At 46.3% G+C, this 16,931-nt stretch overlaps 3 protein-coding genes across 3 annotated transcripts; 2 read left to right on the top strand and 1 right to left on the bottom strand.

Annotated features, from left to right (window-relative positions):
* Nucleotides 1–456: 456 nt before the first annotated feature.
* On the top strand, nucleotides 457–8,381 carry FOMMEDRAFT_148756 (uncharacterized protein). The gene is made up of 27 exons (XM_007270457.1): nucleotides 457–525; nucleotides 812–971; nucleotides 1,028–1,128; nucleotides 1,185–1,318; nucleotides 1,374–1,405; nucleotides 1,458–1,525; nucleotides 1,587–1,748; nucleotides 1,806–1,958; nucleotides 2,169–2,298; nucleotides 2,403–2,552; nucleotides 2,736–2,946; nucleotides 3,006–4,221; nucleotides 4,293–4,691; nucleotides 4,753–4,862; nucleotides 4,968–5,106; nucleotides 5,162–5,614; nucleotides 5,671–5,686; nucleotides 5,746–5,765; nucleotides 5,823–5,837; nucleotides 5,891–6,132; nucleotides 6,287–6,376; nucleotides 6,439–6,466; nucleotides 6,552–6,680; nucleotides 6,806–6,846; nucleotides 7,080–7,150; nucleotides 7,659–7,707; nucleotides 7,780–8,381. Exons 12-27 carry the CDS (start codon nucleotides 4,060–4,062, stop codon nucleotides 7,829–7,831), a joined length of 2,016 nt encoding a protein of 671 aa, XP_007270519.1. The 5' UTR covers nucleotides 457–525; nucleotides 812–971; nucleotides 1,028–1,128; nucleotides 1,185–1,318; nucleotides 1,374–1,405; nucleotides 1,458–1,525; nucleotides 1,587–1,748; nucleotides 1,806–1,958; nucleotides 2,169–2,298; nucleotides 2,403–2,552; nucleotides 2,736–2,946; nucleotides 3,006–4,059; the 3' UTR covers nucleotides 7,832–8,381.
* Nucleotides 8,382–12,141: 3,760 nt separating this feature from the next.
* FOMMEDRAFT_94137 (GroES-like protein) lies at nucleotides 12,142–13,552 on the bottom strand (the record flags this gene model as incomplete). The annotated part of the gene is made up of 3 exons (XM_007270350.1): nucleotides 12,142–12,438; nucleotides 12,613–13,054; nucleotides 13,113–13,552. 3 exons carry the CDS (start codon nucleotides 13,550–13,552, stop codon nucleotides 12,142–12,144), a joined length of 1,179 nt encoding a protein of 392 aa, XP_007270412.1.
* Nucleotides 13,553–14,883: 1,331 nt separating this feature from the next.
* On the top strand, nucleotides 14,884–15,824 carry FOMMEDRAFT_142817 (uncharacterized protein). The gene is made up of 2 exons (XM_007270456.1): nucleotides 14,884–15,210; nucleotides 15,361–15,824. The coding sequence occupies exon 1, from the start codon at nucleotides 15,014–15,016 to the stop codon at nucleotides 15,176–15,178; it is 165 nt and encodes a 54-aa protein (XP_007270518.1). The 5' UTR covers nucleotides 14,884–15,013; the 3' UTR covers nucleotides 15,179–15,210; nucleotides 15,361–15,824.
* Nucleotides 15,825–16,931: the final 1,107 nt, after the last annotated feature.

Genomic DNA, 16,931 nt, shown 5'->3' with positions numbered 1-16,931 from the left:
ACTCAGACTAGTAAGAGTTTGAAGGGGAGTATTATGAGATGATTAGTTCATCAACGGACGAACCACGAGACAATGACTTCATAATGTCTCAGTTAGAATACATACAATATAAGGACGAGAGACACTGAGCAGTCAATCGTCACCTCACCCCTTGTCTATGTGTGCCCCCCTTAAGTTTTCCCTCTTAACAGATTCCTAACCCCGTTGCCAAACATCCGAAACCTAACTCACTCGCTAACCTAGCGCGAGGAATTATAAAGGAATTCGAAGGATGCAATGATATCTGTAGAAAGAAAAGCGATCCTTAAGCCGTAATTACGGTAAAACAGATGACGCTGATACAAACTGATTCGTTTCTAAGCTAGTCAATGAAATATATGGGAAGTTGGTTGTCTCGTGTTTCTTTGTCTTAGCGTAGGAATCAATATAGTGAAAATAATACTTGATACGCTGAACATGTACGTGTCGGCTCTTCAGGTCCGTACGGAGATTAGATCAGGCATGTTTACGGTCGCTGCTTCCGAAGTGAGTGTGGCTGTGACGAGATAGGTGATCAGCATCCGCTAAAGGCAGTCTGATCAATCTGAACCTGCACTAAACCCTAAGCTTGTGAAATGACCAGGCATCGAGTAATCGAGTTCATTCGAGTTCGGGCTGCCAGCGCCCGCATATGGCGCCGCCTGCTGGTCCCTCGCGCCTACGCGGGCATAAAATGCCACCGTGTTTAAAGCTGGACTGGACGCTCCTTTCTCCTGTAACACAACCATTCCCCTTATCCCCTCTCCCCTCCCTTCTACTCAATCATTCATAGCTCGTCATGAAATCATTCCTCATTCTTCAAACACTTGCTATCGCTGCACTTGCTCAGTATACTCCTGAGAATGCTCCTGATCAAACTCAGGATGGTCAGACAGGTACCAACAAGTGTGGCACAGTCTCGAGCCAGACGTCGATGTGCCAGAATGCATACTGTAAGCTTCAATACTGGATTACATTTACGTGATCTTGGAACTTAGAAAGTCCTAAGTGAACTCTGTGAGCGACTTTTGTCTGTACGCGCCACCCGAGCCTGGTCCTGGTTCCACTATCGGTGAAACGGAACGCATCGAGGTATCGTGGTGCACACAAGTACGTAATCCCGTATCATTTATTCGACTGCAATTTTGAAAACACACGCTGGGCAGGACGGGAAAGGCACGCGCGTAATGCCCGATGGCACACTTCAAGGTGTTCACTTCGTCAAGACCCCAGACTATGTGCAAGTCACTGGCATCGGCGATCTCACGAAAATAAACATTCCTCAGGGTGATGCGGGAGGGTCAGTAGTTTTCTTGAGTCGTTGAAAGCGCGTTTTTAATATGTTTTTGAACTAGCGAATTGGATCCTCACGGTGCTGATGGAAATGGTGAGGCGGTAGACAGATTTGATTTATTACTTTTCCTTACACAATCCTGCAGGTAACCCTATTGGCGGACTTGTTTTCTCCAATGCGTATGGACAGATGGAACAGATACATGAATGGACGGTAAATTGTGTTGCTCGAGACTGCATGCGCTTCGGCTCGTCTGATTGTTATCTTTAACTAGAATTTCATGTCATCGACTGAATTTTGTTTCCGTGCTTGCAGAGACGGACAAAATGCAGCAACACTGTGCCAACACATTTACGACGAGATGGGTTGCGAATGGAACATGCCCGGTAACTATGATCCAGGCGTATTTGAGGAGTGCGCTGGAGACACCGGAGAGGTACACCTGTTCTCTGAATGCACTCAGACTTTATGCTCATATTCGTTACACTTACAGCCGATGGGAGTCTATGGCGGATCGACTTTCCACCAGGGCGATGCCCAAACGCCACCGCCTCACCCTGCACCCTCATCATCTCAATGCTCGACAATTGCGACTATCAGTGCAGATGCGACCTCGTCCACGTCCACGTCCTCGTCCTCGTCTTCGGTTAGTGATATCTCCACAGTTTGATTTTTCACTTCCCCGTATTCATCATCGGCAGAATTCTGAGCCGGACTCTTAAATACGAGGGTGTACTGCAGACTTTAATCTCTGCATCCGCACACCTCATTCCTAATCACACCTATCGCTTGATCCATCCTTTTCTCCACATTCTACTGGACGGCCACTTCTTTATTGACTTCTTGTCCTATCAAGGGAACGAATACAGCCTCGTCAAAGGGTAGCTCATCGACATCGAGCTCGACTAGCGCACCAGCATCGCAATCAAATAACTCATCCAACAACGCAGCTGTTGGAAACTACCTCGGAACTCCTACGATGGGGGGTTCGATATGCCTTTCCTTTGTTGTCGCATCTCTAGGATACTTCTCTGGAAGTTCTCTCGTTCTTTAATGACAGTCAGGACCACTTTCCGCTTCTCCTATTTAGTCTTCGATTTTGGGCTACGCATAACGAATTCTGCCTTTCTGGTTCTTTCCTTGGATACGGCAGACGCACAATGGATGATTAGACATCGAGCAATTTCCAGGGACCTTTTCTCCGTCTTCGCGGCGACACGAGCTTTTACATTCTTATATAGTATGTCCATGTTAATCAGCTTCACTTTGCGCCTTTTTCTGCATGTGGAACCCAGTTTGACACGATACTTCTTACAATAACATCGATATTCAATGAGTTTTAGTGAGTTTGAATAAGCATGTGGATGACAAATCAGTATTATTACATTGTGCACGTGACTTATGAACTTGAAAATCTGGCAAGTGTCCGTGTCATTTTGCTCGTCGCGACGGTTCATCATGCGATTAACTGGAAAAGTCCCTCCACCTCAGCAAGCAGTAGCGGCTGTTCTTTCTATCCTGAAGAAATCTCCAAATGGCGCATCTACGCGAGAAATCTACGAGCGTGCAGCGCCGAAAACTATACCCAGAAACGAGATAGAATCGGCTGAGGAGCCCCCTTTCCAGTCCATGAGGTGGGGGGTTACTACACGTTTGCTGGGGTCTGACTGGTCATTTAACAGTATTATTCTAGGTTTCTGAAGAAAACGGTTTTAGCGGCGATGCAACGAAATGGTACCATCGAGAAGTTTCATGTGATGAAGGACCCATCTCCTGAGCAGGTAGCCGAGACTGCGAAGTTAGCTGCAAGAAAGACGATGAGGAAGCCAAACCCGGTCGCACCCAGGCGTACATGGCTCTGGAGGATCCATGAATGGGGCCAGTCAATCGAACAGGCGAGGGAGTCGTACGGGAAACGGTTAGAAGCACAGCAGCACAAACAACAGTCGACAAAGTCAAAGGAGCACTCTGCTTGAGTTTCGATCGGTGCAAGGGAAACTTGATGATCGTTGGCTCTAACGAACGGGAGTGATCGAGCAACCCGGTAAATACGGAAATACTTGCGGCGGAAAAGCGCTTCTACTTGGCGCCATGTCGCGGCGGATTGCGCACTCGGGGAGAAGAGACGGGTAAAATGGAACAAGGATTTCCAAGACGGAGTTGTTTATTTGTGCGTATATCATACCTGACCGTCTAATAGGCGAATAACTTCCTTAATGACTATAAAAACGAGTATAACGCTACCCTTATCAAGGCATTGATACCGTGGGATCTGCGAGGTGTTCGAGAAGAAACGTCGCTTCCAATCTCTTAGCGATTCCCAGCAATTTATTATGCATGATGGGCAATACGCCTTCTTCAAGGTCTTGTGCTATAGCGAACTTCTGTGCAGCATGGCTCGCAGGGAAAATAAGCGAATTTTGGTATGGAAGATATCAACTGTGCCTTCGTACGCCATGTGCTCTGCTTGCTGTTAAACGGTGTTCCGTTCGTGTTATTGCAGCTATTGGTCACGACTTTATTTACATTGACCTCTGAGTTGTCTGATAGCCTGTAGGCCATTCATTCGATCAAGTAACAGGATGACTATAAGGAGAACTTTCGGTTTTCGCTGTCCTGGCCGAGTCGACTGGCAGGTCTTGAACGATCTGCGTACCTTGTCTATATTTATTGTGCGCATCTACTCGGGTTCTGTGAGAGGTCCTTAAAAGCCCGACGGTGTCGTAGAAACGTTCCGTGGAGTCAGTATGCTGCTCACCCTCTTATCTCTAGTCGCCGCAGGGGCCGCATCTGTAGTTCTAAGGGCTCCTGATCCATGCGCTGCAATAGGAGGGCAGAAATGGGTAGCACCCAGCGCAGTTCGTGCGTGCTTCGAGTCCTTCCCCATCAACGAGACGATTAAGGAAAATGTACGCTTGTTTATTAATATCTTGTGCTCAGCCTCACTGATGTCCTGACATGACATACATGGAATTCATAGATTCTTGAAGTTGTGACGAAATCACTTGCGTTCCATACTTCAGTCAATTACCAATTGCGCGCTCCGGAGCCGTTCACTGCGGACGTGCATGAGGATATCCTCGGCGATCTGGCCCGTATTGGGCGTACAAGTTACCCTTCCGAGTTTGAAATGCATATCGACTTGTCGCGCTCCGTGAAACGGTTGATGGATGGTCACTGTGTCTATATTAACATGTGCTATGACTCGCTATTCTTAACCTTCGTGCCTACTCCTCTGGTGCTTCTTACGGATGCGCAAGGGAATCAAGCTGTTCACATTGCTCCTGAGGCCTTTGAAGTTGCTAGTGCAGAATTTGCGGACGAGATTCCCGTCTGGCAGAATGCACTGCCGGGAAACCTGAAGGGCAATCTGGCATCTGTGAGTGCAGGTTAACCTACAGCGCTATTTGTGTGCATGTTTAGCATATGCTATACGACAGCTCTCTGGTGCTAAAGTCCTCGCTATAAACGGCAAAGACCCGTTTGTCGCTGTCGACGCCAATGCTGCAATAACAGGAAGCTTCCAAGGTTTTGGCACGCGTCAGAATAGGTATGAACATTTTGACTTTTACCTTTTACTTAGGAGGATCGGCGGTTTAGCGCCCTACGCCTTCCTCTTGCACGAGCCTTCCTAACTGCCCTTAATACTCTATAGCTTCTTTTCTAGTTACCAGCGCGTCGATTCGGGATGGAACTACGTCATGGGTAACTTCGCCCAGATGTCGCTCCCGCTCGCGGACTCTGTAACGCTGACCGTCCAGCGCGTCAACAGTAGCAAGACAGAGACCTTCACTGTGAGCGCTACTAATAGTCTGCATTTACGTGCTGTTCATATCGTGCACAATGCAGTTACCGTATCGCTCGCGCTTTGGCTCTACGTCTGTCAACTTTACGGACTCCGCGACCTTCCGCGAAAACAATTGTGTCGCTGTCGACGGCACAAATGGCATGGCCATATCCGAAAATTCATTTACTAACTCACCTCCAGCTGTGCGTCGACTTCCAGGAGGGCGTTTTGCGCCCAAACCAACTATAAGCCCGGAAGTAGTATCAAAGCATCTGATCTCGCTCATGCTTGATGATAAACCGCAAACGGATGTTGTTTTACCCTCCCCACTACAGCCAGCTTCACCAGTCGCTGGTACAGGTGTATCGCAATTCTTCTTGCTTGACGATGGAAAAACAGGTGTCTTGGCCCTTGGCAGCTTTGAGGAACCAGACTTCGATACATTCGAGACCACGTTGCTGAGTGGGCTACAGACACTTGTAGGTAAAGGCGCGACCCAACTAATTGTCGACGTGGTGAGTTAGCTATTCATCAAGATAATCCTATGCGATATAATTGACGTGCAAATCAGACCAATAATGGCGGAGGTACGGAGATCCTTGAACTGATTACTGATCAAGGTTCCAGACTAATCTGAAATTCAAAGGCTTCATTTGTATCGCCCATGTAAGTCCGCATTGAATAGGCCCCACTTATAACTATGTTGATCAGTTTCTCCGATAGTGGTTACACCGCATTGTGAGCGTCTTCATTAAGAGTATCAGATAAAGACTCGTGCTGAAATGCTGCAGATTGCCGGTCCGAAGAACACAACGGTGCCCCAAGCAGGACTGGATACGAAGGCAAGAGCGGGCCCTCTCGCACAACTCATCGTCGACCAAATCGTCACCGGAGCGGACCCTAACAACTTCCTCCTGTATAATCCCCTCAACTGGGCGTTCGCGAACAATACCCCGTTCCCGGCCAACTTTAACTGGCTGCAGGACCCAGTGAAGACGGTTATCAATGGACGACAGGACGCATTCAGTCAACGGTAAGTCAGTGACGTATGTTCAACGTCTTATCAGAGTTTCAATCACCGCACAACGGAGGCTGATTGACTTCTTTTCTCCCGTGAATCTCATGGTGAATCTCTGGCTATGGACTGGACGGGGAAATGATGAACTCTCTTTGGCGGCTTCTCGTAGTCTGGGCCAGGAATGCCAACCCTTCGATATGACGACGCCCGATGCACCGCTCTTTGACACGAGTAAGGTTGCAATCGTCAGCAACGGCAGGTACGGTCCTTTTTCTTGGACGAACTTTCCCAAGAACGGTAAAATACTCATACTCGTGTTAGATGTGCGAGTTCGTGTTCGCTCTTCTCGGTGAGTAAGGCTGGTTCTTGGCGACGTCATCGCTGCTTCCATTCAACACGAGAAGCGCCTGGTACTGAATTGAGTTATGCCGAAGGTTACTATGAACAAGGAAGAAGGTGCGAAGATGGTGGTTGTCGGCGGTAAGAAGGATGTTACCCAGCAATATTGTGGTACGGTTGGCGGACAGTCGTCCGATTTCTCGACCATGGACACGGAAGTCAAGGTGAGAGATCCTCCTTACTGCGATAGGCGGCCTAGGTCATCAGTGCGTGCACACTGCATGTCCAGGCTGCATGTCGTAAAGTTGCTTTCATTGCCTGACTAACCAATTCTTTGTTCCGCGTATAGACCACTCATCTCAAGAACAATTCTCTTGCTCCGCCTGATTTGTGGGTTTACTCTTCTCCTTCCTCTCTCTTTGATGCATTTGGTCTAGATTTTGTACCGTTGAGCGGACCACGGTCCGCATTGTATGCATCAACTGGCATGTTTCAATGAATGGTCGCATTCTTCTCCCGTATTTTGAACCCCTCATCCCCACCCAGCTCCACTTTTATGCGGCCCGCTAATACCGTTCAGAGTCCGCTGACCATCAAAATTCCGTTTTTTCTTATACATGTAGCTTAACGAATAGCGTGCAAGGTATAACCTGGCGCCTCGGATTTGGTATCGTGGACCCAACGCAACCAGAGGGTACGTCCTAATTTGCCAAGTCCATTACCGGTCTCTTTTATCTGCTTGTTCTCTTCCCCGTCCTTCCGCCTTCCTCGCGTCATTGATGCGATTCTTCCGTTCTCTGGGTCTCGCACGTATGACGTATTGCGAATTCACTTTTGCTACCGCCGCTTTCTCTCCAAAACTTCGTTCTTCTTTACGCCATCATCGTTCGTTCCTGGGACCATCTCCCCGGACCTTTCTCCCGCGTCAATTGAGGAATTCATTTCTTTTTCGCTTCTTCCCGCTGCCATTCCCCTTCTAATTGCAATATCGAAAACGCCCGTGTTTGCGATATCCCGGGAACTTGTCTGTCTTCATCCTTCTGCTATTGCCTCGTGCTATATACTCCGCGCGATGTACTTTCCCGTTTATACTTTAGAGGAACCGTGGATAACCGAGGAACTGACGTTCTCTTCCTTTTTTTTCTCGACCCTTTTTCCTCCTGTGTTGGCTTCTCGGTTCCTTCTTGTGTCTGGATGAACAGAATGGCAAGACCGCACCGCGAACGTGAACTTCCCGCTTACTGCCGAGACGTGCGTCACCTCTACTTCTTTGTATCTTCTACGTTTACTGAGTTGGTATCCCCTGGGTATACAAATTATCAGCGTTAACAATCCGATGGCACTCTGGAAGGCAATTGCCGCTTCCGTCCTGTGATCAATCTCAGTCCAAGTAATGCTCTTTAGTAATTTTGGAATTTACGTGAATCGAATTGGATTGGTGGGGCTTTGGTGGAGAGCGAAGTGAAGTTTTATTTTTTGTGAAGTCGTTACGCTTTATAGAAGGAGGACTGCCCGAGGAGTAGGTATAAAGGAGTGTTCGAAGGAAGTCGGACGTTGGGAGTTTCAGGACGGCTTAGCGCGGATGATGTTAGGGTGCAGGCGAGATGCGTTTCCGTTCATGCAGCTACACGTGGTCGGTGAACCGGGGCGAGGGCGTCTGGATGCGGGTTCTGAAGTTGCGAGATGAAGGAAAGCTTAGGGAAAGAACGGACTAGGGAGGGAGAAATCATTGTAGCGGTTCGGTTCGTGCATCCTTCAATATGAACAGGTTAGAAGTGTTCGTAGGTTTGAGGAAACTAGTTCAACTGTATGCCTGAAGGTTTGATAGTACTTGTATCCAACACGATGGCAAACCTGGCTACCCTACAAGCAAAGCTTGAAGGGTTCTCGGGTTACTTCTACACCTTATATCAATGCAAAGGGAGTGGTACTGTTCGGGTGTCCGCGCTTCCGCTGCAACACAAAGCAAACGCGACTCAGAAAGTACTAGTGCTAACCATGCAAGCACTCGAGGCACTCAATCCGGATTCTTGCATGAGATGTTAGTGAGAACCTGCTCAATCCAGCTGATCTTCGAGTAGGTCTGTCTAGAAGCTAGGTTTACAGTTCCAAAAGGAGCTGATACTGAAGCGATTGAATAAAACCAAATACTGAATGAATACGAATATGAAGCCTTGTGCATAGTAGGATACAGTTCCGCTTGGTGTGATGATGAACGATGAACCAAGATCAGAATGTTGCGTGTATACATAACTTACATACCAATCCTTGATATCATAAACATCTATATCAATGCAGAATTCAAATCGGCGATGTCGGTACGAGTGGATAGTGAAATGATATTAATATTACAATTAACGCATCAGCATCAATCTCATCCAATGTAATGTTGACTTTGCAAGCGCCTAGTATTGGAGATGCCCGAAGGGTTTATTCAACGTCTAGACGCTTGGGAACTCATTACACAAGACCAGCCAGAGGTAGGTAGGTAATGTTGGCTTGATCGGCGAATAACTTATACTAGTATAAAGCCAATGTCAGAGATATCATATGCATGATGGAATTATGCATGTGAGCTTGTACTTCCCAAGTCGGTAGGTTAGTCTGCACTGATTATAGTCTTCAAGGGACACGGAGGGCATTAATATCAATACATTAGATTAGATTTCAGACTGAATTAAAAGCTTTCGTTCTACCGCGCGCGTACTCAAAATTCATATGCATGTGAGCGTACAGCATATGAGTTCTATACACATTATAGTTTGAAGCTGTCAAAAGATCGATCCTATGACGTATGGATCTTCAAGGCGAACTGCTTTCCGGACCGTCAAGCGCTCGGTACCACTCCGAAAGAAAACAAACCTTGAAATTCCTTCTATTTCTTCGTCTTCTGACTTATGACAGATGACATATGGTGTATGTCGTAGCTCTGGATTAATACCACCGTCGAGGTCAGTTTCTAACAAATTTACAAGTTAGCACTCCACATCTACGTCCTGTAATGTATCAGGCGTGGAGAAGAATACGAAGAAATGAGGAATTCATGTATGGAGTGCTCCGAAACTTTGTAATCATAGCATCCAAAGCGCTGGAGAAAATCCAGGACAGTACCAATATTATACTCCACAGCGAGAGAGTGGAACACTGGAGTAGGCACAACTTCCAATTCTGTGTTTTATATTATTTATCTCTCCCACACCATACCTTATAATTTGAATCTGAGGTGGACAAGGAAAACTTGATACGAGGAAACGAAATGACACTCGACAAAGTATTACTCTGAACTAATCTCGAAGTCTAATCTTTCTTTGATCTACTAGTGACTGGTCTCGAGGTCTCATGACTGAGGTCTTGAGGCCGAGAATTCAAACATAAAGAAACGGGGGACCCAAGAATACAGGAAGTCAGGGACTTGAAAGGGAAGTAGAAACCTTGTGCTCATCTTCTGACATATGACATATATGTCGTATGTTGTAAATGCTGCCGCCGAGATCATATCCTGTAATATTTACAAGGTTTCACTCCACTTCTCTGCGTCTTACTTCACAGTAGTCAAACAACCGAAAAGTGCATATTGTGCAGAAGAAGAATGAAGGCAAGGAAGAAAAATAGGCGACTTATATTTATGTCTTATGCTCACAAACGAGAGATGGCGCACAAACAAACTTTCACTCTGCAGTATACAAATCTCGACGTCGGGATCTTTGTTCCAATCGGCTCTCACTGGTCACTGATCTCGAGGTCTCAAGGTCTCGAGTCGTCGAAAAACGGGGGACCCAAGGAATCAGGGACTCGGAGGGCCAGTAAGTACTAAATTAAATAGATATGTCTCGGAGCACGGGAGGAACTTTCCGAATCTTCCGTACTCCGGTACAGCTTCAATACTTTACTTTCCGATCGAAATCACCGATCCTCGCCTCGATACTCAATATTTAGTACTTAATTTTCGATCCCTGAATATCAGCATGCGCCTATTAGTATTAGTATTAGTATTAGTATTAGTTGGTAGTGGTAATGGTAGAGGCATCCGCTGATCTCCTCGTTGTCTCGTGATAAACTAAACATAAGCATTAGTCCCAGCCCAAAAATTTAGTATTACTAGTACTTCCAGGATTGACTAGTACAGTCCATCATGATATAGCCTCCCAACTAACACACTGAAGCTCGAGGCCCTACCTACTAGACTATATGTATTACTTTATATTCATGCATTTCACAAACTTCCAGTATTCAAATTCGCCAAAAGCCATCAAGTTATAGAAACTCAGAATGTCAGAATATAGAAGGACGGGAAGAAGAACACATGAGAAGGAAATTGCAGGAATAGGGCAGAAGCCACTCAGGCTCAAGTCAAAACTCAAACAAAGCAACGGAATTGGGTCCCAGACCACATATATCGAATTTCCCAAACAACCTAACAACACCATAACATTTTACACATACTTTATTCTCTATGCATAATATCATATAAGTACAAGTTCAACGTAACATACATATTCTTATTAAGTTATTTTATTCTTAGAATGAACGTCATCGGTTTTCGATAGTCGCCTCTCGGCAACCAAGACAAGTACCAAGTTCTCCCTACTTAGGACCTCTCCATCTCTAAATCAGGCTTGCCGTAGCAAATTAGTGAATCCAGACCCTTACGAATCATGAATTACAACATTGGTAAGTATATTAGGTTGTTAGGAGTCAAGAAGACAAAAATAAAGAGGAACGTGCGCAACGAAGCTTCCCAACCTACTTACAATATTAATAACAATGTTAGCTGTCGTCACTGTAAAACTTTACCTTATTATACTCTATACACAATTCAATTCAATTCAGTCCTCCTACCAATGTGGACGGTACACACACAAAAGACAGAGAACTGACCGAAATGAAAAGTGATTGAAATGTAAAATTGGAAAAATGTTAATTGTAATTGATTTGACTGGGATTGACTGGGGTTGATCAGATTGATCAGATTGACAGTGTGATAGAAATACATATTGAGGTATCTCAAACACGAAATCAAGCACAAAAAAGCATAGACAAAAGAGTATGTGCTTTTCCAGAAAGGGCATCACCTCACTTCACCACACTCACTGTATTGAAACAAAAAAAAAAAGTAGTGCATTTTTGTCAAAATGAGAAAAATGGAGACGTCTAAGATTGTTGTCTGTTGTTACACATGAAAGCAGATGAAGCAGATAAAGAAGAAACAATACAGAAATAGTGAAAATATCCAGGCCTGACAAAAAGAAGAAATGGAGATGAGGATGGTTGCGGACATGGCAGGTATGTGTTTGTGTGCATGAGGGTGTGTCACGTGGAGGTATGACAAAATGAGGCTTTAGAAGTGTGAGGTATGGAGGATGAGTGCGTGTGTGTGTGTGTGTGTGTGTGTGTGTATGTATGAGGGAGGGTGAGCGGAAGGAGGTAAGGGGTAGAGGAAGGTGAGGATGTCCATGCCGTCGTCGACTCGTCGCAGTCATAAACCAGACATAAACGTGAACGCGAACGCGAACGCAAGAGCAAAGAGGAAAAAAAAAAAAACGAAAGAGGAGAAGGGGAACAACCAGCCCCTCCTAATCCTTCCTTCCAAAACCAAGTAGTAATAGTCCGAAAGAAAAAAGCAAAAAAAAAAAGGGAGACGTTGCCCGCTCGCGCCGACTCCGCGCATGCCCATCAACAAATTTTTTAAACCCCAACACCACCAACAAGCACCTTAATAACCAACCCTCCCTGCTCATCTCTCCCTCTCCTCATCAACTCAAACGCTTCCTTCGCTTCACTCAAATCAAATCGATGTGTGATCAATTTCTCGATTCCCTTTAGTGTTCCTGAAGAGAGGAGGGAGAGAGCTTCAGGGTAGGTGTTTGCGTATCGGAAGGATCCGAGGAGGTCGACTTCGCGGGTTGCTGCTGCGCTGAGAGGGAGAGTTACTGTTGGTGAGCCCATCCCGATTAGCATTACGCGGCCGCCTGGGGTGCAAGCCTGTTTTGGGAGGAGGAAGGAAGGAAGGGAGGGGTGTGTCAGTAAGGAAGTTTGCGAGAAGAAGTGAGAGAAGTAAATAGGAATAGGAACAGGATTATATGAATGTATCGGGTGGAGAGGGAAAGAGAAGAGAGAAGAGAAAAAGAAGAGAGGAAGAAGGAAACAGAAACTCACGTGAACGCTCATCTGTATACAGGTCTCCGCACCCGTACACTCAAACACGATATCAAATCCATCAGGAGCGTCGAAAGTCTGTAAAGCAGCCATGATATTCTCTTTCGCGCTTAAGAGCTTCTCCTCCTGTGTCTGTGGTGCACCTCCTTTGCCACCCTTATTTGATGATAAGGGAAGACAGTAAGTTGCGTCCGCCAAGCCGTTGGATTGAGCAAAGTGCAAGCGCTGAGGGTTGATGTCGAGTGCGACGATGCGGGAGGCACCGTGTGCGCGTGCGAGGGCACAGGCGAGGAGACCTATTGCGCCGACGCCGAAGACGAGGACTGTTTTGTTGGTGGTGTCTTTTGAAGAGGAGGAGAGACCGACTCGGCGGGCTGCGTGAATGAGGACTGAGAGAGGTTCGGCGAGGGCTGCGAGTTCGAGAGGGACGTTATCAGGGATGCTAAACAAATTGGTATTAGACATAGGTAGAAATGGAAGAGTACGATGAGTAGACGCACGGGTGTAGTAAATGCGCAGGATGGTTCATCCGTTCCTGGAGCGTGCCATCAAGGTGGGGGAAAGTCTTCGCAGAGCTGCAAAACCGCATCCCCTTACAAAGATTATATCTTCCCTTCTCGCAATACCCACATTTATTGCACATGATACCACATTCGATGGCGACGCGTTGACCGACACGGAGGTGGGATACGCCAGGACCGAGAGCGGTGACGATGCCAGCGGCTTCGTGACCGAGGCAAAGGGGCGCTTGGAGAGCAAAGTCGCCGTTGCGGCCGTGAGTGTAGTAGTGGAGGTCGGAGCCGCAGAGACCTGTTGGTCCGAGTTTGATGGTTGCTTCGCCCGGAGCGGGAGGCCAGAGAGGACGGGTTTCGATGCGGAGGTCGGTGGGGCCGTAGCAGACAGCAGCGGATGTTGTGGGGAGCATGCTGGGTACGGGCATAGTCATGGGCATGGGCATCATGGGCATCGATGGAGCGCTCTTTTTGGGAGGAGTAGTGACTAGTCAGGTGAGTAGCAAGAGGAGCAGTAGGAGGGGAGGGGTGCAGCAGCTGAGAGTGAGCTGGGCTGGGATGCAACATTGGAATGAGAGAGGGAGGATATATATATTATTGCAGAATGGGATAATGGGATAAGTGTGCTGTTTGTCTGTTGTTGGCCAGTTGATTGGGAGAATTGCTGCCTAGTCCATTAGAATTAGAAGAGACTCAGAGAAGACGCGGACGGCAGTCGATGGCTATGGACTGTCCGGCCCGATTCCCGTCCCCGCGCTCGTGACCCCCCAGGATCGAGATCGCATGATAGCCTAAGACCCCCTCCATCCATACACAGCCACAGAACTCAATCCTCCCTTGCTGTCGGCTGGCATTCTCCTCAACGTCCCCGTCCGGCCAATATTCACATTGCACTCCACATATGCCCATCCTTTGCTCGTCCGTCACTTCAGCCAGCGCACATCCCACGTGTGCCAGAGAACGCACCGTCGTCCGGATGCGTGCATGCAGACACGATGCCGGCGGCTCCCTCACTTCACTAAACTGGTGATTTTTCACAAAGCACCCCCGCAAATTGCCTCGCCGCACCCGCGCTTCTGAATCAAAAAATCCGCTTGTGCCAAATGCCATTCGGCTTGCGGTCACCTGTCCACAGTCCATCTCCCTTCCTTCCCTCTGCCGACACCTTCCACACATATCGACTCATCCCTCTCCCTTCCTCTCGTTTTTCTCCGATCCGCGAACCTGGGTCGTTTCTCACTACTGCATACAGTTCTGTTCACTAAGATACACTAGTGCCACCAGACAGTAGCCGGTAGCCACTAAGCCTGTAACCTTCTTGAATTCCTTTCTTTTCTGTTTCTTTGTTTCCCTGGGTGCGCATTGCGCTCGCCCTTCGCTCTCTTGAGTCGTTCCCGACGTAACCCGTACGCGCGCTAATTTCCTTTCTTCTTTTTCGTCGGATTTTACTCTTGCTGCCGTACACCCTCACCCTCTCTCCCCTTCCTTATCGTTCTGTTCTGCTCTAATTCTGATTCTGACAGACAGACAGAACAGAACAGAACACAGAATACCCTCGATCGAATAATCGAAAAAATAACCTGTCTGATTGGAAATTTGGAATAGCCAAGGATAGGGATGTCCGCAACTCGACAAAGCCCATGTACACATATGTTATACCGTCGGTGTTAACGCCCTATAAATGACAATGACAATGACAGCCTGGGACACCGAGCTCCTCCTGCTCTACCCTCCTATATCCTCTATCCAATACGATTCCATTGAACGCGGCCGCGTCCGTCGTACCATCAGAAAATAAAAACTCAAATAAGAAGACCATCCACCATCTACTGTCGTCCATCGTCGACTGAAGATGCCGAACGCCAGCGCTCGCCTCTGCTCCCGATCGTATGTGTGTGCCTTGCCTTGTTTGCGCCACCGGCACCGACGTCCCAGCCCAGCGTCTATCTATCACAATCACAAATATCATCTCTCTCTCTCTCGATCCCTCGTTCTTTGTTCCTGAGGAGACGGGCGATGACGTTGCCGAGGACGATGGTGGTGGTGGCTGGTAATTGTCTTAATGTCTTAATGACAAAATTAATATGTTAAGTGTATCATTGCGTCTCAACAACTTCATCATCATTGACTTCTTGCTTGCAATTCCACAATCTGCAATTCCACAATCCTAATTCCGTCTAATCTCCATTAAATTTTTTTAATTTTTAATGTGGATGTGGATGTGTTGACTACGAAGGCCCGACGACGATCTTCACTCAACCTACCTACCTCCGTCTGGTCTGCTTATTTTTTATTTTTATTAATTAATTTCGGCATTGCCTCGAGGGAGAGAGAACCCCGAGAAGGCTTTGGTGGGTCTTGAGCGTACGTGAATCTGAATCTAGCTATGTATCTCTCTTTCTGTGTTGTATGGTGTTCTTTTTTTCATTTCGAAGGTTGATAAACTACAGTATACCTCTAGATCTGTTTTTCAGTTTTCAGTTTTCATTTTGTGTTTCGTGTTTCGTGAGAGGTCTTCGGGTGGGGTTTGAGTGTACGTGAATCTATTTATGTATCTCTGTGTCTCTGTGTCTCTGTGTTCTCGACAACGTTCTTTTTCATTTCGTCGGTCAATAGCCTTGTTTTCGTGTTTCGTTTTAATTTCCGGGGGAGATCTGGAGACTCTCTCTCTGGTGGGGGTTGAGCGTATGTGAATCTAGCCATGTATCTGTGTTTGTGTATGTCTGGGGGTCCGCTTTTCGGTTGTGAGACGCGGTCGAGCGGACTTTGAAAATTTGCCATTTTAAGCCGAAATGTGGTGATCAAAGTGTCCGCCTTGCTTATACTTAACTTGAAAAATCAGTAGTCATAAAAAAATCAATATTAAAAGAGTATATTGATACATGTTATACTTATTAATACAATTCATGTGTTATACTTGAGAGAAATGTTATACAGAAATTTATTTGGCTAAAGTAAAGTGTAAGCTACAAGTGAATCAGTAGTGATCAGCAGTCTATTGCAAAGGAACGACGCGAGTGTGACAAAATATCAGCCAAATTCTCTGTGACAATGTGTGACTACAGCCATTCTGGCCTCATTCTTTATTTCATTCCTCATGCAGAGGTCAGTTAATTCACACAAAAACATTACTATAAATCAAAATAAATCATTATTAAAAGATTTACAGAAGGATTTTGTCAGAAGAAAATTATTGCTCAAGATATAGTTGATTTGGAGTGTAAAACAGTTATATTTTAGCTAGTTTCTAATAAAATCAAAATTCCTTCTGTAAAAAGTTTCTTTATCATCTTTTTAATGCTATTCATATTTTTTGTCAATTTAAAATACATGTGGGGAGCAGAAAACCTTTTCTACAAGGACAATTTTAACCCGGACACTTGTCTATCAGTTTACTGCTTAGTTTGCCGCTTAGTTTGGTAAGTTTTCAAACTCCGCAGGACCGCACGTCAATAGGGAAAAGCGGACCCCCAGTATGTCTTCGACGACGAGCCTTTTTCATTTTCTTCATTTGATCCGCCTTGAGTTTCAGTTTTTTGGCGCTTGTTAAGGAGCGTTATTTATTTACGATGTTATTGTTATTATTATATATTAATGATATATGAAGCTTTGGCTCTGGGCTTTTTCCTTCCTCGATGAATTGCACTCGTCTTGACATAACGCTAGCCATGTCTTCTTCTTTTTTTGCACTCGTCTCGATCTTCTCGTTCGAATAGCTTCTTGAAGTTCTTGGTCTTGACTCTTGACACTACCCTGTCCGACTGACCCAGATGATTCTGTGTGAGCCTATTAGGTGTGGTCACCGTC

This window comes from Fomitiporia mediterranea (genome assembly GCF_000271605.1).
Source record: "Fomitiporia mediterranea MF3/22 unplaced genomic scaffold FOMMEscaffold_13, whole genome shotgun sequence".
In the NCBI taxonomy this organism is placed as follows: domain Eukaryota; kingdom Fungi; phylum Basidiomycota; class Agaricomycetes; order Hymenochaetales; family Hymenochaetaceae; genus Fomitiporia; species Fomitiporia mediterranea.
The sequence above is the reverse complement of the archived record's forward strand: the minus strand, read 5'-3'. Positions and strand labels throughout refer to the sequence as shown.

Bases quoted from the DNA above. Each gene is read 5' to 3' on its own strand.
- FOMMEDRAFT_142817 (XM_007270456.1), top strand. From the start codon at position 15,014: ATGTGTGTGCCTTGCCTTGTTTGCGCCACCGGCACCGACGTCCCAGCC.
- FOMMEDRAFT_148756 (XM_007270457.1), top strand. From the start codon at position 4,060: ATGCTGCTCACCCTCTTATCTCTAGTCGCCGCAGGGGCCGCATCTGTA. The intron at 4,863-4,967 runs GTATGAACATTT...AATACTCTATAG, and splicing joins TTTGGCACGCGTCAGAATAG to CTTCTTTTCTAGTTACCAGC. The intron at 6,377-6,438 runs GTACGGTCCTTT...TACTCGTGTTAG, and splicing joins GCAATCGTCAGCAACGGCAG to ATGTGCGAGTTCGTGTTCGC.